This window comes from Pristiophorus japonicus, chromosome 16 (genome assembly GCF_044704955.1).
Source record: "Pristiophorus japonicus isolate sPriJap1 chromosome 16, sPriJap1.hap1, whole genome shotgun sequence".
Classification (NCBI taxonomy): Eukaryota; Metazoa; Chordata; class Chondrichthyes; family Pristiophoridae; genus Pristiophorus; species Pristiophorus japonicus.
Genome location: NC_091992.1, coordinates 2,841,426 through 2,863,652, shown reverse-complemented (window position 1 = coordinate 2,863,652; position 22,227 = coordinate 2,841,426). Strand labels below are relative to the sequence as shown.

The 22,227-nt window shown below is 50.1% G+C and overlaps 1 protein-coding gene across 2 annotated transcripts in view; it reads left to right on the top strand.

The window, feature by feature from the left end:
- Window positions 1-3,066: 3,066 nt before the first annotated feature.
- smg6 (SMG6 nonsense mediated mRNA decay factor) overlaps window positions 3,067-22,227 on the top strand; it is a 422,171-nt gene continuing 403,010 nt past the window's right edge. For both annotated transcript variants that reach the window (XM_070856878.1, XM_070856877.1), the window contains exons 1-4: window positions 3,067-3,174; window positions 6,012-6,118; window positions 9,869-9,947; window positions 17,258-17,368. In XM_070856878.1, coding sequence (XP_070712979.1) covers window positions 3,133-3,174; window positions 6,012-6,118; window positions 9,869-9,947; window positions 17,258-17,368 — 339 coding nt within the window. In that variant the 5' untranslated portion in view covers window positions 3,067-3,132. The remainder of the gene's footprint in view (window positions 3,175-6,011; window positions 6,119-9,868; window positions 9,948-17,257; window positions 17,369-22,227) is intronic.

Here is a 22,227-nt window from a genome sequence, read left to right as displayed (position 1 = left end):
GGACCAAGGGCTGTGAGATCCTTGTCAGACATGAATTCCTCACCTACCTCCGGCCCTCCTGCTCCTCGAACGCCTGGCCTCCCGCTCCCTCGGACCCTCCCGCTCCCTCGGACCCTCTTGTTGTCTATTTTCTAGCCGTTGTTTCATCTGCCTCCCAAATTCATTTTCTGCTTTCCAATTCCAGCTTTGCTTCTCTCCCGTCTGAATCTACTCTCAGGTTCCCATCCCCCTGCCAAGCTAGTTTAAACCCTCCCCAACAGCACTAGCAACCCCCCCCCGCCCCCCCCCCCCCCCCCGCAAGGTTGTTGATCCCGACTTTGTTGAGGTGCAACCTGTCCGGCTTGTACAGGTCCCACCTCCCCCAGAATCGGTCCCAATGCCTCAGGAATCTAAAGCCCTCCCTCCTGCACCATCTCTCCAGCCACGCATTCATCTGCTCTATCCTCCTATTTCTGTACTCACTAGCACATGGCACCGGGAGTAATCCGGAGATTACTACCTTTGAGGTCCTGCTTTTTAATCTCTCTCCCTAGCTGCTAAAATCTGCTTGCAGGACTTGGTCCCACTTTCCACCTATGTCATTGGTCCCAATATAGACCACGACCTCTGGCTGTTCACCCTCCCCCCCTCAGAATGTCCTGCAGCCACTCAGTGACATCCTTGACCCTGGCACCAGGGAGGCAACATACCATCCTGGAGTCACGTCTGTGGCCACAGAATCTCCTGTTCCTTCCCCTAATTATCGAATCCCCTACCACTCTAGCTCTTCCACCCTTCTTCCTCCCTGTGCAGCTGGGCCACCCGCGGTGCCATGGACTTAGCTCTGGCTACACTCCCCAGAGACACCATCGCCCTCACCGGTGCTCAGAACAGAATGCTGGTTGGAGAGCGAGATGCACTCCGGGGACTCCTGCACTGCCTGCCTGGTCTACCTCTTCAGTCTGGTCTTCCTCTTCTGTCTGGTGGTCCCATTCCCTCTCTGTCTGCACACTCTTAAGCTGCAGGATGGCCACCTCTAAAAACATGCTATCCACAATGTTTTCGGCCTTGCGGATGCATCGCAGTGACTCCCGCTGAAACACGGATCTCGAGCTACCGTAGCTGGCGACACTTCCTGCACGTGTGGTTGTCCAGACTGCACGAAGCATCTAGGACTTCCCACATGGCACAGGATGTGCACTCCACGGGACTGAGCTGCCTTGCCGTGCCTCTATTTATTAGATTATTAACTAACTTAGCAGAATTAAACTTAAAACACTCACCAGCTACTCACCAATCAGCTCCTTCCCTTGTGCCGACATCACTTTTTTTTACTCTGACATCACTTTCCAATTCTGCCTGTGTTGAGTCTCTCCCAGCTCCGCTCTCACACAGGTCTGCATCCTCCGGTGGCCTAACCAGAGCTTTATAAAGGTTCAGCATAACTTCCCTGCTTTTGTACTCAGTGCCTCTATTTATGAAGCTCAAGATCCCATGTGCTTTGCTAACTACTGCCTCAATATATCCTGCCACCTTCAAAGATCTATGCACATGAACCCCCAGATCCCTCTGTCCCTGCACACTCTTTAGAACTGTGCCATTAAGTCTATATTGCCTCTCCCCTATCCCTTCTGTCAAAATGCATCACCTCACACTTCTCTATTAAATTCCATCTGCCACTTGTCTGCCCATTCTGCCAGCCTGTCTGTGTCCTGTTGCAGTCGATTGGTATCATCCTCACTGTTACCACACCTCCATGTTTGATATCATCAGCAAATTTTGAAATTTTACTCTCTCTTCCAATATCCAAATCATTTATATATATATCCAAAAAGCCGTGGTCCCAGCACTGACCCCTGGGGAGCACCAGTGTCCACCATCCTCCAGTCTGGAACACAACCATTCACCGCCACTTGCTGTTTTCTGTCCTTAAACCAAGTTTCTATCCAAGCTGACACTGACCCTCCCAGTCCATGAGCCTCAATTTTGTTAACCAGCCTTTTATGTTGTACTTTGTCAAACGCTTTCTTAAAATCCATATGGACAACATCCACTGCATTCCTTTCATCAACCTCCTCTGTTACTTCATCAAAAAATTCAATTGGATTAGTCAAACACGATCTGTCTGTTACAAATCCTTAATTAACTTAAACCTCTCCAACTGATTTCCCCCTGATTATTGTTTCTAAAACTTTACCCACCACTGATGTTAAACTGACCGGCCTGTAGTTACTAGGATTGTCCTTACACTCTTTCTTGAACAAGGCTGTCACATTTGCCACTTTCCAATCCTCAGGCACCTCCCCTGCGTCTAGGGAAGATCGGAAGATTATGGCAAGCCCGTCCGCTATCTCCACCCCCACTTCCCTCAGCAACCTGGGATGCAAGCCATCCAGACCAGGCAACATATCCACTCTCAGCATATCCAGCCTTTCCAGTACATCCTGCCCATCAATTTTCACCCCATCCATTACCTCCACCATCTCCACTTCTACCCAGATTTTGTCAGCATCCTCTCCCTCAGTAAACACCGATACAAAGTACAGTACTCATTAAGTATTCTAGCCCTGCCCTGCGCCTCTAATCGTATATCACCCTCTTAGTACCCGATAGACCCCACCCTGCCTCTAACTACCCAATTACTATTTACATGTCGGTAGAAGCTTTTTCAGTTCCCTTTTATGTTAACTGCCATTATATTCTCATATTCTCTCTGCCAGTCTTATTTCCCTCTTCACTTCCCCTCTCAACTTACTGTATTTGGCCTGGCCCCCCTCTCTGCTCCCCTCTCCTCATGGACCAGATAGTGAGTGTGGAAAAGTTATTCAACCAGCAAAAGGCATCACACCGTTCCCTTTCCAAGTCATGATCAGGAACAGTGGCCCTGGCTGATTGATGCCCTCCCCAGTCGAGGTGCTCTCGGTTCGCCTTCCTTAGACCATTATCCTCGGAGGAGGGGAGATGCTTTCTGTGTCTCTTGGTATAAAGTGTGATGTTGTGTTGCTCAGTGGAACAATTGCCACAAGCTGTGCAGTGAAGGCTGTAGGCCAGACCGTGGATAATCCAGGGCTTGTTATGTTCCAGGGGAGCAGCTTTTTTGACAGCCTTCTGCACAAGCTGCAGGTCACGTCCCAGTTTAAACTGGAGGATTACATGGATGGAATGGCCATACGCAGCAAGCCACTTCGCAAAGTGGTAAGTACCCCGGGCACAGCGCCATTTAAACCGCCGTTGTTGAAGGTGGGCGGCAGGGAAGGGTGATTCTATGCTTTAGGTCTCGGCCATTATCCTTTCCAAAGAACAAAAAAGCAAGGGGGGGCGACTGAGGGAGAGAGAACAGTTTAAAATGGGTGCTGGGAAGGGAAGCTCGGTGATCGGAACCTTTGTGGGAGTTGGGTCGGGTGGTAGGTCTCGCAGATGAATTGAGTTTGGAAAAGCGAGAGAGATAGGGGTTTAGAGCTAGGATGGCGATTTAACAGGAGTTTCGCTCGGTGGTTAGGGGCAGTAAGAACCAGAGGTGGTCATACTTGGAGACAAACAAATCCTTCCTCGCACGTCACTAGAGGTGGGGAAGGGTTACGGGAGAAGGGTTTAAGGAAGCGGTTGGTAGAGAAAAGGGACGTGGGTTATCTTTGACCCCCAGATTAACCCTAGAATAGTGGGCAGAGGAGACATGGCCTGGAGGAGCTTGATGTGGGCAAGTAGGATCTGATGATAAATGGTTAAACCAGTTGTCGGGCAGGTTTCTCAAGTTTGTTCCCCTTGGACTTGAGGGAGCCTGTTCCGGAAGAATGACCAAGATGGGCACGGTGAAAGTTCGCTTGGGAACAAGGGCATCAAAGGCGGAGGTTTGGGAGTGTTACAATAAATAGACAGCTGCCGAGGTATCGTGGCAAACGGAGCTCGGTGGTATTGAGGTCAAATATGTGGTTGTAAGAGATTTGGGGGAGGCTTTGTTTCCAGGATGCAAAAGGAATGAATTTTGGGGGAATTGTGTGGTGAGGGATGTGACCACAGAAGCAGAAATGACCTAGCTTGGTGTTTGAGCCACAGGAAATGGCAAGCTTGAGGGGAAGGCTGTGAATATGGGGAGGAAAGGTTTAGAGAAGACAGGAGGTCGGTCAGTTTGGAGGAGATGGGTCAAGGGGAGCTGAAATGGACATTGCCGAGGCATAGAATACAAGAGCAGGGAGGTTCTGCTTGAACTGTATAAAACATCAGTTAGGCCACAGCTGGAGTACTGCTTGCAGTCCTGGACGCCACAATACAGGAAAGATGTGATTGCACTGGAAAGGGTGCAGAGGAGATTTACAAGAATGTTGCCTGGACTGGAGAATTTTAGCTATGAGGAAAGGTTGGATGGGCTGGGTTTGTTTTCTTTGTAACAGAGGAGGCTGAGGGGAGACTTTATTGAGGTGTATAAAATAATGAGGGGCCTGGATAGAGTGGATAGGAAAGACCTATTTCCCTTAGCAATGAGGCCAATAACCAGGGGACAGAGATTTAACATCGTTGGTGGAAGGTTTACAGGGGATTTGAGGAGAAATGTTTTCACCCAGAGGGTGGTGGGGGTCTGGAACTCTCTGCCTGAAAGGGTGGTAGAGGCAGAAACCTTCACTATATTTAAGAAGTACTTGGATGTGCACCTGAAGTGCTGTAACCTACAGGGCTTTGGACCAAGAGCTAGCAAGTGAGATTTGGCTGTCTAGCTCATTGTCGCCTGGCGCGGACACAATGAGCCGAAATGGCCTCCTTCCGTGCTGTAAATTTCTGAGAAGCTCGCTTTTAACTGTGAGGTGATTGGGTGATGCTGTTTTGTGTAACAGGTCCTGGATGTAGTTGCAATCGTAGGTTCAGGTGGATCCCAGTGATAAAGCTGGTTATCAGGTGTGTCTCCTTGGGTCAGACAGTGTCTCTGGTTTGATTGCTTCCTCACTGTATTGGATATTATCGGGCTTTTAATCTGAAATTCCTCCAGGATGGGCTGTATGAGGCTGGGATCAGTAGTCGGGTGAGAGCTTGTTCTTGAAACAATAAAGGACCTTGTACACCTCTCCCCTTCCCAGCCATCCCTTGTTTCCGACACTGAACAAATTATTATTCGCCTCTTGTTCCAATCCAGCGGTTTATTATGTTCAATTTCCCCCTCTGTTAATTCATTAAAAAAAAATCTGAAGACACTGTTTTAAAACCTATTGAGATAGAGTGGAAGAAATATTCTCGTCTCTTCTGCTCCACCCGAGTGTGTTTTTAAAGAGGGTTTGGGATCCCCTTGTTTCCTTCCCATTCAGGCTGTCTTGGGGCCTATACCTCGAGCGACTGAGAGTGCTGCTGTCTGACCAGTCGATCAGAGTCTGGTGACAGTCAACAGATGATGGCATTCCCGTTTGTGTTTGTCTCTGTCGCTTTAACTCCCTCGTCCCACTCCCTAATCAGAATACCGAAGATTGGACACAAAATCCATATGCCCAGCTCGGCAGTACTGTGCCCAGTTTACTGCATCACCCCACTGCTGACCCGAAGTAGTGACAGCCACTGGGGCGGGGGGGTTGTGATATTTCTACCTCCAGTAATCTCTTAATGTTGTAATTCCTGGATTGCAGACATCAGGACTTTCACCCAACAGGAAAAGTCAACCATCATTGAAGGTAGAGATCTTATCACTCATTCAGGAGCTCAATTAATGCTTCAGTAAGAATACAGTGATGGATACTCAGTGCCTTAACACCCGCCACCACAGTACTGTCCCGTCGCGCGCTCGCTGTCCCGATGCACTGTGCCGTCCCATCTCACACCAGGCCAGTGTACTGCATTGTCCCTTTGAGCACTCGTCGCTTCAACGCACCTTACAATCCTGCTGCACGCACGCACCGCACACCATGTCAACACTGTGTCCTGTACAACTCCACAACTGCCTTGACGCACGCTCGGTGGCTGCAGACCCCCCCCCCCCCCCCCAGAAGCGTTCAGCACTCCTCTGCAGATTACGTTCTGATACAGTAATTGTGCTATTGATTATTTCTGACCTTTAGGTGAAGTATGCACTGATCAGTGCTCAGCGGTGTATGATCTGTCAGGGAGACATCGCCCGCTACAGGGAACAAGCCAACGACACCACAAACTACGGCAAGGCTCGCAGGTACAGTGTTACTGTCCACTTTACAATAGAGGGAGACCTGGAACAAAAATGCCTCTTCACATTCTGTTCATTGACTTTCATTTTCCTCCTGCTTCAGGTCTCTGTCTGTCTGTACCAGATGTCCGAGGGGATTTGTCCCAGGCTCTGCTGGTGCTGTTTTGCACCTTGGCCCAGGAAGGTGGCATTTGGTTTAACCTTCTCCCCTCCATTTTCCATTTTCTTTATGGTTGACCAGCTTTGTTTCTGTTCCCACTTGCAGATAGTTACTGTGATTGTTAAATGAAACCGTGATCTTTACAGCCAGCCTTGAGCTCCATCGAAACAGGAGGAGGCCATTCAGGCCCTCGAGCCTGATCCCGCCATTCAATTAGATCGCGGCTGATCTGCATCTTAAAGAAAAACTTGCATTTATACAGCCCCTTTCATGTCCTCAGTAAATCCCACACATCTTACAGCCAATAAAGTACCTTTGAATTGTAGTCACTGTTGCAATGTGACAGCAAAATACGCGACAGCAATGTGATCATTTTTTGTTAGTAATGTTGATTGGCAAGTCACTAGGGTTGCTCCCCTGTTTTTCTTCGAGATAGTCCACTGGGATCTTTTACGTCCACCTGAGAGGAATTCACGGTTTAACGTCTCAACCGAAAACCGGGACCTCCGACAGCGCGGCGCTCCCTCGGTCCCGCCCCTCCGACAGCGCGGCGCTCCCTCGGTCCCGCCCCTCCGACAGCGCGGCGCTCCCTCGGTCCCGCCCCTCCGACAGCGCGGCGCTCCCTCGGTCCCGCCCCTCCGACAGCGCGGCGCTCCCTCGGTCCCGCCCCTCCGACAGCGCGGCGCTCCCTCGGTCCCGCCCCTCCGACAGCGCGGCGCTCCCTCGGTCCCGCCCCTCCGACAGCGCGGCGCTCCCTCGGTCCCGCCCCTCCGACAGCGCGGCGCTCCCTCGGCTGCACTGGAAGTGTCAGTCTAGATTTTTGTGCTCAAGTCGCAGAGTGGGACTTGAACCCACGACCTTATGACTCAGAGGTGAGAGTGCTGCCTACTGAGCCCCGGCTGACACTAACTTTATACCCGCCTTTAATACCCCGCCCAACAAAAATCTATCAATCTCAGTTTTGACATTTTTAATTGACCTCCAGCCTCAACTGCTTTTTGGGGGGGAGAGTTCCCGATTCCCACGGCCCTGTGTGTGAAGAAGTGCTTCCTGACATCACCCTGAACGGCCGGGCTCTAATTTTAAGGTTCTGCCCCTTGTTCTGGACTCCCCCCACCAGAGGGAATAGTTTCTCTCGCTCGACCCCATCAACTTCTTTAATAATTTTAAACCCCTCAATTATATTACTATTTAATCCTCCATACCTGAGTGGGTACAAGCCTAACCTGTTAGGTTAAGGTTCCTCGCCAAACACTTCCTTCTATTCCAGTGCTGCCCCAAGTTTGGCAACATTTGTTTTTTTTGATTCAGCTCACTTCTGATCCCACTTCAGAAGCTCCAGCAACCCCCATCCCCTGCCCATCCTGTGATTTACAACCTTTTAGGCCAATCTCCCTTGCAGTGCTATTTGAAATATTTTGCTTTTTAAAGAAAACATAAACCAGATGTCATTCATCCTCTTGAGCCTGTTATATAGGAACAGGAGGAGGCCATTCCGCCCCTCGAGCCTGCTACATAGAGGAGGAGGGCATTCAACCCCTCGAGCCTGTTGCACAGGAACAGAAATGTAATCAGACAAAAATGAACACCGAGCCCAAATGTATTTTTCCCGCTGTTGATCCATATTCCTTACTAGTCTTAACCTCCCACGCCCCCACCGCCGGCAAAAAAATCTGTGGATCTCGGTCTTGAAAATTTCCATTGGCCCAACATTAGGGAAGTTCTTTGTCCCCATCAGCTCAGTGTGCAATAGCAACAGCTGCTTACATATTATATCGCGCCATTAACGTAGAAAAATGTCACGGGGCGCTTCACAGAAATGTAATCAGACAAAAATGAACACCGAGCCCAAGAAGGAGATATTAGGAGGGGTGCAGTGGGATTTACAGGGGTTGATAGAGAACAAGAGGGAGTTGGAGCGGTTTAGGGAGGGACTTTCAGAGCTTGGGGACCAGGCAGCTGAAGGCACAGCGGGAGGAGAGATGCATAAGAGGCAGGCAGAATCGGAGGAATGAAGAATTTGTTGAGCGTGTGTGTGGGGGGGAGGGGGGAGGTTGTATGACTGGAGGGCGTTACAGTGATGGGGAGGAGAGAGGCCATGGAGGGATTTAAACACAAGGATGAGAGTTTTAAAGTTGAGGTGCTGGGGGACCGGGAGCCAATGTAGGTCAGCGAGCACGATGGATCAGGAGACTTGGTGAGCGATGTGGGCATAAGAAATAGGAGCAGCAGTAGGCCATACAGCACCTCGAGCCTGCCCTGCCATTCAGTAAGATCATGGCTGATCGTGGCTTGAACTCTACTTTCCTCCCTGATCTGCATAACCCTTGACTCCCCTATAGTTCAAGAATCTGTCTATTTCAGTAGAGTTTTAGATGAGCTGAAGTTAATGGTGAGCTGAGAATGGGATGCCGGTTAGGAGAACATAGGAATAATCTATTTTGTATGTGACAAAGGCATGGATGAGGCAGCGACAGATGACAGGGCGCTGGAAGTAGGTGACCTTTGTGATGGAGAAGGTGTTGGGATTGGAATCGGGCCCTGAGGTTGTGAGCAGTCTGGTTCAGCCTGTGATCATGGCCTGGGAGGAGTAGGGAGTGTGGCGAGAGTGCTGAGTTTGTGTGGGGACTGAGGACAATGGCTCTGCAATTCCCACTGTTCCACGGGAGAAATTACAGCTCGACCAAGACTCGAGGTCAGACAAGCAGTCTGAGCACACCGGCAATGGAGGGATTGAGAGGCGCGGTGAAGGGAGAGAGCTGCAGGTCGTCAGCATGCGTGTGTATTCTGACCCCATGGCTGTGGGTGCTGCTGCCTCCGGGAAACGTGTTGAGGAGGAGGCCAGTGATCCATCTTTGGGCCACTCTGAAGCAGTAAGAAAGCAAAAAAGATCTTTGGGTCTTAACTGGAGGGATAGAGCAGAAATCCCAAGAGTGATATTGAGTCTGTAGAAAGCTCTGGGCTAGTCCCACTTGAAGTACGATATCCAGCTCTAAGCACGTTGTGACAGTGAGGGCCAGACAGAGCGACCAAACCGATACCTTGGGTCAGACACCTGATCTGTGAGGAGATAGCCCAGCTGAGAACACTAAAGGAAAGCCGGCTCGTGGGAGACCAGGCTGAGGTTTTTAAGATTCTCGGGCATCAGTCCTGAGCCCTCATAAATTGTTTGACATAATCAGAAACTCAGCCACTGAGGGCATGAACATGAGCTCAGAGTCGGGAAGGTGAAGGCAGGTACTTGACACGCGGGCTGGTGAATGCATGCAACGGGCTGCCCAGGGAGACAGCGGAGGTGGCTAATGCTGGCCAATTCCGGAGAGGACTGAATACATTTTTGGCAGGGCAAGGGATTGAGGGGTATGAGAGAGAGAGTATTATTTGAACTCTTAAGACTGGCCAGATTAACCACAGCACTCCTTTCCGGTTCTGTGAATTCCTCTGTTCCTGTTCAACTGTGGGAACACTCTTCAGATGTAAATATCTGAAGGCAGAAACCATCTAATGTGTGTGTTCAGCAGGAGGGTGTGTGTTTACAGTACTGTCAGAGGCTGGAATTTGACCTTTATTTAACGCCTACTCTCTCTCCTCCACAGTTGGTACTTGAAAGCCCAACAGATTGCACCGAAAAATGGACGCCCTTACAACCAGCTTGCTATTCTGGCCATCTACACGGTGAGCGACTCAGCTTGTGCTCACAGGCTCTCCCAACATTGAACTTTCTACCCCTAGTCCACATTCCGCACTTTGTTACTCGGCTTGTTCACCCGTTTGTTGAATCATATCCCCAAAATGTATTCATGGTATATTTACAGAGCGCTCTAACACGTCCCTCAAACATTTCAAAGTGCCTCATGTACAATACGTACCTGAAGAAAAAAGATTTTCAGGGCTACGGGGAAAGGGCGGGGGGAGTGGGACTGGCTGAGGTGCTCTTGCAGAGAGCCGGCACGGGCTCGAAGGGCCAAATGGCCACCTCCTATGCTGGAACCATTTTATGATTCTGTGAATTATTTTAAGGTGAAGAGACCACTGTTGTGTAGGGAAACATGATGGGCATGTTTAACGCAGTAAGATCCCGATAATATCAAGAAGTTAATCACTTTTGGTGGAGGGATGAGCTACGTGCTCTTCAGAGAGTGCCATCGGATCTTTATCATCCTTCCAATTGTGCAGATAGGGGCTCGGTTTAATCCCGGGGCAATGCAGCACCCCTTCAGTGCTGCACTGAAGTGTCAGTTTGGATTGTGAGCCCAACTACCAGAAGGGGCTTAAGCCCACAGCATTTTGCCTTGTGCGAGGGTTGCTGTCAACGGAGCATCTCGCAGCCTTTTCGCAATCTATATTCTGTATCTCTCCTGCCCCAGCTTCAGCCTCACAGTTTCTGGAAGAAATAGTAGAGCGAGTTGGATACCCATCTCTGTAGACGCTGGGGCCTGCAGTGTCCAGCAGGTGGCAGCATGGCTCCATACTGTGCTGTGTTGTGAGGCCCACATGGCCCGTTGTACTGAAGACCTGCTTTTCTGGTTTTGAATTGCAGCCGTTTTGAAACGTGTACCTTGAGTTCAGTGTCAAGTGACTCGGCAGTTACAACATTGGGGAAAAGCTTGAATCTCTTTCCAAAGGCGTTGTCTGCACAATTGCTCCCCTCCTCTCCTGAAGGGGTTGGCTCTTGCTGAGGTACAGGCCCATGGCCTTCTGGTGCCCCGTTTGAGTGACCAGTTTCATTGGTGAGCGGAGACAGCGAGTGTTGGCACGCCGCCTGACCATGGGTGGATTCGCAGCTGAGCAAAGATGGGGAATATAGTGAGTGTCCCACAGGGCTTCAACTGTGGAGAAATGGACGCAGAGCGATAATAAGAGTCGGGCTGTATAAACACAGTGTCTGGCTAAGGAGAAAAGCTAAACACTGCAATGCTGAACAGCAACACACAGCTCTCCAGCTGAACCCCAGTGCTGCTGATTGACACCTTGTCCTGTTAGGCTGTGAAAAGGACCGGCGCTTTGACTGATGGAGCTGCAGCGTTTAACCGGGGTGTCCCCGAACATTGGGTCTTTCTGGGCTGGAGCAGTGGGTGCCATGGAGTTATAAAGCTTAACTCTTGTTCCCTCTAACTTGCACGTAACTCAGGTTGCTGATAGCAGCTGATCTCGGAGCTCTGATTTAGGATTTATCCGGCAGAGCACACCCCTTTCCAAACCTCAGGAACTTCTGAAATGTAAACAGGACAAGCCAGTCAGGAGCCTGCACTTATTTAGCTACGTCACGTCCTGGTATTTATGCTCCAGCCCCCTTCAGATAAAGGGCAACATTCCACTAGCCTTGTTGGTTGCTTTGTGTACCTGTGTGCTAGTTGTTAGTGATTTGTGTACAGGGATTCCTACATCTCTCTGCTCCCCCACAGCTCCTAGTCTCTCGCCATTAAGAAAATATTCTGATTTATCTTTCTCTGATCCAAAGTGGATGACCTCATACTTTGCCACATTGAACACCCATCTGCCACAGTTTTGCCCGCTCACTTAATCTGTCACTGTCCCCCTGTAGCTTCCGATGCCCATCTGCACTACTTACTGTGCCTCCTAACTTAGTGTTGACAGTAAACTTGGATATACGGGTTCCCCTGGCTGATGAGTCTAGGACCAGGGGGCACAGTCTCAGGATAAGGAGTCGGCCATTTAAGACTGAGATGAGGAGGAATTTCTTCACTCAGAGTTGTAAATGTTTGGAATTCTCTGCCCCAGAGGGCTGTGGATGCTCAGTCGTTGAGTATATTCAAGGCTGAGGTCGATAGATTTTTGGGCTCTCGGGGAAGAAAGGGATATGGGGATTGGCCGTGAAAGTGGAGTTGAGGTAGAAGATTAGCCATGGTCTTATTGAATGGTGGAGCAGGTTTGAGGGGCTGAATGGCCTACTCCTGTTCCTATTTCTTGTGTGGAACCGTATCAAATGCCTTCTGGAAGTCCATATAGACAAGCTCCATAGACACTCTCACCAGAGCAGCCCACCAGCCCCCTGCCTGTTAGATGATGCTATACTGGCCACCACCCTCGCCATCTGCTCGAGATCCCAACTCCTGGGAAGGGAAATGAAAGCTGTGCCCGAGTAGATGTTGGATCTTGGGAGTCTCGCACAGAGAGGCAGCATATCCTAAATTTACTTTCAGAAGATCATTAAACGAAGTAAAAGTAAAGTTCGTTAAATACAAGTGGCAGTCCAAGCAGAATTGTTAATTGTTGTATTTAAAACATCTCATGTTTGCTGCACAAGGTTAATACTGTAACGCAGCTCTTCCACTGGGGGGGTATTTTACTGACATTTGCTGTTGGGGCTTGTTTGTGCGTGGCAGAAATGTGGACAGCCCAGGGGCACTGGAACTTCCCTGGGCTTGTCAGCAATCTGAGGGTTAATGGTCCAAAGTATTTGAAGTGCACCCAGGAGAGTGGGTTGGTATGCAGATATCTCATTGTTACCAAGTGTTGTCCTCCGTGCAGCCACCGTGGGAGAGTTTAAAGCTGCGGAGCTCTAGCTACGGGCCAGAGTTTAATTTTTTTCCTCTAGCCATATTTACGATGAATTTTGCCAGTTCTTGGCTGAGTGGTGAAACAGGGCACTTGACAGCAGTGAGATAACTTTTCCATCTCTTCTCTCTGTCCCTCCGGGGTTACAGCGCATGCTTTTTGTCAAATAAGCACGGAGCAGTTTTAGTGCTGAAGTGTGGAGGAATCTGTTTTTCTGCTTGCGTGCCCTCTCAGCGGAAGGAGACAGCGCGCAGACCGTGGGCTCCTGCAAGGGACGGGGAGATGTAATTGTTAGCTAATTACCGGTTCAGGTGGTCTCCGTGTCCCCTGTTCTGGATCGAAGCTGATGCGTTAGCCAGTTACTGTAAGCTCAGTGTGTTTAACCCTAGTTTGGGTGTTGGGAAAGTGGGTGGAGTTCTCAGTGGAGTGTTACTTGGGGAGGGGCACCAACAAGCCAATCCCTATTTCACAGTGCAAATCCTGCTCTCCCTGCACTAGGACCAAGTTTGAACCCACGGTCCAGGGGTGAAAGGACAGAGCTCGAACACACTGCAGCTCCCAGCTCCCCTGAGACTCGGCCTCTTCCCCCACGCCGAGCAGTGCAGATGTGATTGGGAGCTGGTTCTTGTCCAGACGTGGGCTGTGTTTTTTTTTCCTCTCCCTTCTCCACAAGAGAGAACGAGCTGACTGACCCCGACTGTTCATCTCTGTCCTGTTAGCTGATGGTTGTTTGATAGCCCTGTATATCTGCCCACACAGCTGCACTTGCAGAGAAGTTCCCCTCAACCTTGGAAGGGTCTGTAAGTGCAAGGAGTTGGGGGGGTGGGGCCGGGCCGGGCCGGGGCGGTGGCTGGGGGAGGCCTGATAAACAGCAGCAGTGTTGACGATCCCAGCAGTATGTACCTCACGGCCTGTCAATAGTGTTACTGAGTGATCGATACTGACACCTTCACCCATTCAGTCGTTTACGTGACCAGTGGGTTCATTGCTCACTGTCACTTGGGCTGTTGCCTATTGGAGTATTTACAGCATAAACAGGCCATTGGGCCCCCCCGCTCTGTGCTAAGTGTCCGGCCCCCCCGCTCCGTGTCGAGTGTCTGGCCCCCCCGCTCCGTGTCGAGTGTCTGGCCCCCCCGCTCTGTGCTAAGTGTCCAGCCCCCCCCGCTCGGTGCTGAGTGTCCGGCCCCCCCGCTCCGTGTCGAGTGTCTGGCCCCCCCGCTCTGTGCTGAGTGTCCGGCCCCCCCGCTCTGTGCTAAGTGTCCGGCCCCCCCGCTCCGTGCTGAGTGTCCGGCCCCCCCGCTCCGTGTCGAGTGTCCGGCTCCCCCGCTCCGTGCCGAGTGTCCCCCCCCCCCCCCCCGCTCGGTGCCCAGTGTCCGGCCCCCCCGCTCCGTGCCGAGTGCCTGGCCCCCCCGCTCCGTGCCGAGTGTCCGGCCCCCCCGCTCCGTGCCGAGTGTCCGGGCCCCCCCGCTCCGTGCCGAGTGTCCGGCCCCCCCGCTCCGTGCCGAGTGTCCGGGCCCCCCCGCTCCGCGCCGGGGTTTATGCTCCACACCAGCCCCCTCCCACCCTCTCCATCTCCCCCCATCGCCATATCCTTCTATTCCTTTCTCCCCCATGTGTTTATCCAGCTTCCCCTTAAATATATCGATACTATTCACCTCAACCCCTCCCTGTGGCAGCGAGTTCCACATTCTCACCCCGCTCTCTGAATTCCCGACTGGATTTATTAGTGACTGTCTGATATTGATGGCCCCGAGTTCTGGTCTCCCCACAAGTGGGAACATCGTCTCTATGTTTACCCGATCCAACCCCTTCATAATCTTAAAGCGCTCTACCCGCTCACCTCAGCTGTCTCTTTTCCAGAGTAAAGAGCCCCTGCCTGTTCAGTCTTTCCTGATGGGTATAACCCTCTCGGTTCTGGTATCACCATTGTAAATCTTTTTTGCACCTTCCCCAGTACCTCTATATCCTTTTTCTAATATGGAGACCAGAATTGTGGTCACACCAAGGTTCTATTCAAGGTTAGCATAATGTCTCTGCTTTTCAGTTCCGTCCCTCGAGAATTGAAGCCCAGTGCTTGGTTTATTTTTTTAATGACCTTATTAACCTGCATTGCTACGTTTAGTGATTTGTGTATCTGATTAATAGTTGCTTCTCTCTTTGTCTGGGTGTGTCTTTATTCACATCTGTGTACTTCTCTCTCTCTTTCTCCACACCCAACCTGACTCTTCTCTCTCCTCTCCCCCCCCCCCCCCGATCCCGTCCCCCGCACCTCTCTTTCCTCCCCCCCCCCCCCCCGATTCCGTCCCCCGCACCTCTCTTTCCCCCCCCGTCCCCCCCCCGATCCCATCCCCCGCACCTCTCTTCCCCCCCCCCCCCCGATCCCGTCCCCCGCACCTCTCTTCCCCCCCCCCCCCCGATCCCGTCCCCCGCACCTCTCTTTCCCCCCCCCCCCCCGATCCCGTCCCCCGCACCTCTCTTTCCCCCCCCCCGATCCCGTCCCCCGCACCTCTCTTCCCCCCCCCCCCCGATCCCGTCCCCCGCACCTCTCTTTCCCCCCCCCCCCCCGATCCCGTCCCCCGCACCTCTCTTTCCTCCCCCCCCCCCCCCCGATCCCGTCCCCCGCACCTCTCTTTCCTCCCCCCCCCCCCCCCCCCCCGATCCCGTCCCCCGCACCTCTCTTTCCCCCCCCCCCCACCCCTCGCCTCTTCCCGTCTGCGGTCTTGATCATCATCTTCGGCAGTCCCTCGGAGTCGGGGATGACTTGCTTCACACTAATGAGCCCGATGCGGGGCCTACAGTCCCTGTCACGGGTGGGGCAGACGGTGGTTGGAGGGATGGGTGGGTGGGATAAGCTCTCTCAGACACCAGCCTTCTGGAATCTGAATGAAAGTGGTGCCACGATAAAATCAGGTCAAAGCTTCCCTTCCACTGCAGCATGATGGATTTCGATTCCCACACGATCGGGCTGGGTCTGTGTTGTAGATGCGTGCCCACTGGGAGCTGGGTGGAGACTGCTCAGTGATCACCTTGGTGTTGTGGGTTAAGGTACAGGGCTGTTGTATGCATGCTCCGTCACCTGGTCCCTGCAGACTCATTGTCAGCTTTGGAGAATTCTGAAATGCGTTTGTTTCTGTGGGCTCTTCAAATAAAAGGAAAATGTTGATCGTGACATTTGGGGGAACGGCTGAGATGTGCTATTGTACCCAAGAGTGCGAGGGAGTAGAATGACTATCCCTCTGAATCATGGCAAGTTAATGACCCTGTCGACTGATGTGAATCCAACCCTTGCACCACCAGGCCTGGCCTCCGAATTGTGTTCCTCAATTTCTTATTTAGGCAAAAACATCTGCCTGTTCCTGTTAAAGGATCTCGTGAAGAAGGCAGGGAGTTTTCCCGGAGTCCTGGCCAACATTCCATCCTCAACTGACGTTGCCAGAAACTGATTAACTGGCCTCTCGCTTGAGTTTGTGGGATCTTGCTGTGTACAAAATGACGACGGTGGTTCTTTGCGTAATTCACTGCATTTCAAAGCAATGCATTGGACGTGAAGTACTCTTAAGACATTTGTAAGAGATGTGCTAAGGCTGTGTAACAATGGTGAATCTTCAAGTTAATCAGAATTCTAAGCTAACACTTTTGAAGCTGGGTCCTTACTGTGACACCTCAGCTTAACCTATGTCAAGTTTTTGAACCAATGCTGAAGTTGTTGCGGATTCTTTGTGCCACTAGATGTCACTGGTTCACACGAGAAATGTACTTTAGGAAGTATTTGAAGTGTTGATGAGGAGTCATTGTACTCCCAAAAGTATTACTGACTGATTAAATTTCTCATTTAAAGCAGGGTAAGGAATTCGATCTCGTGGCACTGAAAGCAGCATGCGTGGGTTTGATCTTGAGTTGATGCCAGGATATGCAAGAAATGGAAGCGTTTTTTTTTGTGAGAGTTGTAATCTCTTTGGAGTTAGGCCTTAACGGCCTTGCCTCACGCGAGTTATATGGAGCTTCTCATCCGTGGACATTGTTCAGGTTGATGTGGACTGTTGCTGCGCTCCAAGGCGTGTGAAACCTTAGCTTGGGTTCTATACTTGCAGCTAACTAACACTTCTCTCCTCGTTAAACAGCAGTTGTCAGTATTGTTTTCCCTGCACCCGTGCTGATGAGGGCACTCTAACGCTGAGCGCTTACACACCTCACGAAACAGCCAGGGGCCGTGTCAGGGGTGTGGGACGGTTGCTTTATTATATTTGTGTTGGGTCTGATAAATCTAAGCTCTGGTCCTCAGAGGGGTAAGCCAGCGGGGGAAAAATGTCCAGCGGTTTTATGAAACTCAGATAATTTATGACTAATAGATTTCAGTGAAAATGAAACAATTGTGGGAACGCTCAGTAATTGGGCTCAGCTGAGCTGCGTCTGCGTTTTAAACTGGTTTCATCTTTGCTCCTTTTTTTTTGTTTTTCTTTTAACAGAGACGGAAGCTGGATGCTGTATACTATTACATGCGGAGTCTGGCTGCCAGTAATCCAATTCTTACAGCTAGGGAGAGCCTGATGAGTCTCTTCGAAGAAACCAAGAGGAAGGTCAGTCTGTCGCTCAGTGCAGGGAGCAAGCTGGCAGAGGTTTTTTTGTGTGTGCGTGCGTGGGAGGGAGGAGGGAGAGAGCAAGTGAACGAGTTTGGCTTTTGCTAGTGTTTACTTAGTCATAAACAGACCTTGGTGGCAGTGCTGGAAGGCTCTGTGAGATCTCTGTGACTTGTCGAGAACAGAAAAACAAGTCGGACGGGCCGTGTGAAAATGACCATTCATGCCTTCTGCACTATTGTGATGGCAAGCTTGGCCAGCGAACAAACTGGGATCAAAGCCTCACTCCTCTCAGAAAATAAACAGAATAAAGTGTACTTGGACACATTGGAGAGGTTTAAAAGGCTGCACTCACTGCAGGTCAGAGCGCAGGATTACACAGGGATATGTTGCATATTTCTTAAAAACACAGATGAAAACTTCTTAAAAGTTAACCATATCAAAAGGACGAAATCCAGACCCCGCTGAATGCACAGCTGAAAATTAAATCCCTGGTGAAATTATTAACACTTTCAGGTTTAGCTGGAAAGAGGTGAGAGGCAGCTTGGGAGAAGCATAAACACCGGCACGAAGCAATGGGCCGAATGGTTCAGTGTTGACCATCTTCTGCCGCTTTTGCACTGCATACACGTGTTTCTTCTGCTGTGTAATATTGACAGAATTTCATTGTGTAAACACTGAACAAAAATGTCTATGGGACAGAAAAAGACAAGAAGTCCCATCCCTCGCTTATAAAATCAACCCCACCAACCCACCTCCATCAAACACTCCCAGGGCAGGTACAGCACGGGTTACATAGAAAATAGGTGCAGGAGTAGGCCATTCGGCCCTTCGAGCCTGCACCGCCATTCAATGAGTTCATGGCTGAACATGCAACTTCAGTACCCCATTCATAGAAACATAGAAAATAGGTGCAGGAGTAGGCCATTCAGCCCTTCTAGCCTGCACCGCCATTCAATGAGTCCATGGCTGAACATGAAACTTCAGTACCCCCTTCCTGCTTTCTCGCCATACCCCTTGATCCCCCGAGTAGTAAGGACTTCATCTAACTCCCTTTTGAATATATTTAGTGAATTGGCCTCAACTACTTTCTGTGGTAGAGAATTCCACAGGTTCACCACTCTCTGGGTGAAGAAGTTTCTCCTCATCTCGGTCCTAAATGGCTTACCCCTTATCCTTAGACTGTGACCCCTGGTTCTGGACTTCCCCAACATTGGGAACATTCTTCCTGCATCCAACCTGTCCAAATCCGTCAGAATTTTAAACGTTTCTATGAGGTCACCTCTCACTCTTCTGAACTCCAGTGAATACAAGCCCAGTTGATCCAGTCTTTCTTGATAGGTCAGTCCCACCATCCCGGGAATCAGTCTGGTGAATCTTCGCTGCACTCCCTCAATAGCAAGAATGTCCTTCCTCAAGTTAGGAGACCAAAACTGTACACAATACTCCAGGTGTGGCCTCACCAAGGCCCTGTACAACTGTAGCAACACCTCCCTGCCCCTGTACTCAAATCCCCTCGCTATGAAGGCCAACATGCCATTTGCTTTCTTAAGCGCCTGCTGTACCTGCATGCCAACCTTCAATGACTGATGTACCATGACAGCCAAGTCTCGTTGCACCTTCCCTTTTCCTAATCTGTCACCATTCAGATAATAGTCTGTCTCTCTGTTTTTACCACCAAAGTGGATAACCTCTCATTTATCCACATTATACTTCATCTGCCATGTATTTGCCCACTCACCTAACCTATCCAAGTCACTCTGCAGCCTCATAGCATCCTCCTCGCAGCTCACACTGCCACCCAACTTAGTGTCATCCGCAAATTTGGAGATACTACATTTAATCCCCTCGTCTAACTCATTAATGTACAATGTAAACAGTTGGGGCCCCAGCACAGAACCTTGCGGTACCCCACTAGTCACTGCCTGCCATTCTGAAAAGTACCCATTTACTCCTACTCTTTGCTTCCTGTCTGACAACCAGTTCTCAATCCACGTCAGCACACTACCCCCAATCCCATGTGCTTTAACTTTGCACATTAATCTCCTGTGTGGGACCTTGTCGAAAGCCTTCTGAAAGTCCAAATATACCACATCAACTGGTTCTCCTTTGTCCACTTTACTGGAAACATCTTCAAAAAATTCCAGAAGATTTGTCAAGCATGATTTCCCTTTCACAAATCCATGCTGGCTTGGACCTATCATGTCACCATTTTCCAAATGCGCTGCTATGACATCCTGAATAATTGATTCCATCATTTTACCCACTACTGAGGTCAGGCTGACCGGTCTATAATTCCCTGCTTTCTCTCTCCCTCCTTTTTTAAAAAGTGGGGTTACATTGGCTACCCTCCACTCGATAGGAACTGATCCAGAGTCGATGGAATGTTGGAAAATGACTGTCAATGCATCTGCTATTTCCAAGGCCACCTCCTTAAGTGCTCTGGGATGCAGTCCATCAGGCCCTGGGGATTTATCGGCCTTCAATCCCATCAATTTCCCCAACACAATTTCCCGACTAATAAAGATTTCCCTCAGTTCCTCCTCCTTACTAGACCCTCTGACCCCTTTTATATCCGGAAGGTTGTTTGTGTCCTCCTTAGTGAATACTGAACCAAAGTACTTGTTCAATTGATCTGCCATTTCTTTGTTCCCCGTTATGACTTCCCCTGATTCTGACTGCAGGAGACCTACGTTTGTCTTTACTAACCTTTTTCTCTTTACATACCTATAGAAACTTTTGCAATCCGCCTTAATGTTCCCTGCAAGCTTCTTCTCGTACTCCATTTTCCCTGCCCTAATCAAACCCTTTGTCCTCCTCTGCTGAGTTCTAAATTTCTCCCAGTCCCCAGGTTCGCTGCTATTTCTGGCCAATTTGTATGCCACTTCCTTGGCTTTAATACTATCCTTGATTTCCCTAGATAGCCACGGTTGAGCCACCTTCCCTTTTTTATTTTTACGCCAGACAGGAATGTACAATTGTTGTAATTTATCCATGCGGTCTCTAAATGTCTGCCATTGCCCATCCACAGTCAACCCCTTAAGTATCATTCGCCAATCTATCTTAGCCAATTCACGCCTCATACCTTCAAAGTTACCCTTCTTTAAGTTCTGGACCATGGTCTCTGAATTAACTGTTTCATTCTCCATCCTAATGCAGAATTCCACCATATTATGGTCACTCTTCCCCAAGGGGCCTCGCACAATGAGATTGTTAATTAATCCTCTCTCATTACACAACACCCAGTCTAAGATGGCCTCCCCCCTAGTTGGTTCCTCGACATATTGGTCTAGAAAACCATCCCTTATGCACTCAGGAAATCCGTATTGCTTCCAGTTTGGCTAGCCCAATCTATGTGCATATTAAAGTCACCCATTATAACTGCTGCACCTTTATTGCATGCACTCCTAATTTCCTGTTTGATGCCCTCCCCAACATCATTACTACTGTTTGGAGGTCTGTACACAACTCCCACTAACGTTTTTTGCCCTTTAGTGTTCTGCAGCTCTACCCATATAGATTCCACAACATCCAAGCTAATGTCTTTCCTAACTATTGCATTAATCTCCTCTTTAACCAGCAATGCTACCCCACCTCCTTTTCCTTTTATTCTATCCTTCCTGAATGTTGAATACCCCTGGATGTTGAATTCCCAGCCCTGATCATCCTGGAGCTACGTCTCCGTAATCCCAATCACATCATATTTGTTAACATCTATTTGCACAGTTAATTCATCCACCTTATTGCGGATACTCCTTGCATTAAGACACAAAGCCTTCAGGCTTGCTTTTTTAACACCCTTTGTCCTTTTAGAATTTTGCTGTACAGTGGCCCTTTTTATTCTTTGCCTTGGGTTTCTCTGCCCTCCACTTTTCCTCATCTCCTTTCTGTCTTTTGCTTTTGCCTCATTTTTGTCTCCCTCTGTCTCCCTGCATAGGTTCCCATCCCCCTGCAATATTAGTTTAACTCCTCCCCAACAGCACTAGCAAACACTCCCCCTAGGACATTGATTCCGGTCCTGCCCAGGTGCAAACCGTCCGGTTTGTACTGGTCCCACCTCCCCCAGAACCGGTTCCAATGCCCCAGGAATTTGAATCCCTCCCTGCTGCACCACTGCTCAAGCCACGTATTCATCTGCGCTATCCTGCGATTCCTACTCTGACTATCACGTGGCACTGGTAGCAATCCCGAGATTACTACTTTTGAGGTCCTACTTTTTAATTTGGCTCCTAGCTTCTTAAATTCTTTTCGTAGGACCTCATCCCTTTTTTTACCTATGTCGTTGGTACCAATGTGCACCACGACAATTGGCTGTTCTCCCTCCCATTTCAGAATGTCCTGCACCCGCTCCGAGACATCCTTGACCCTTGCACCAGGGAGGCAACATACCATCCTGGAGTCTCAGTTGCGGCCGCAGAAACGCCTATCTATTCCCCTCACCATCGAATCCCCTATCACTATCGCGCTCCCAATCTTTTTCCTGCCCTCCTGTGCAGCAGAGCCAGCCACAGTGCCATGAACTTGGCTGCTGCTGCCCTCCCCTGATGAGTCATCCCCCCCCAACAGTACTCAAAGCAGTGTATCTGTTTTGCAGGGGGATGACCACAGGGTACCCCTGCACTATCTTTCTTGCACTGCTCTTCCTGCTGGTCTTCCATTCCCTATCTGGCTGTGGACCCTTCTCCTGCGGTAAGACCAACTCACTACACGTGATACTCACGTCATTCTCAGCATCGTGGATGCTCCAGAGTGAATCCACCCTCAGCTCCAATTCCGCAACGCGGACCATCAAGAGCTCGAGGCGGATACACTTCCCACACACGTAGTGCCCAGGGACACCGGAAGTGTCCCCGAGTTCC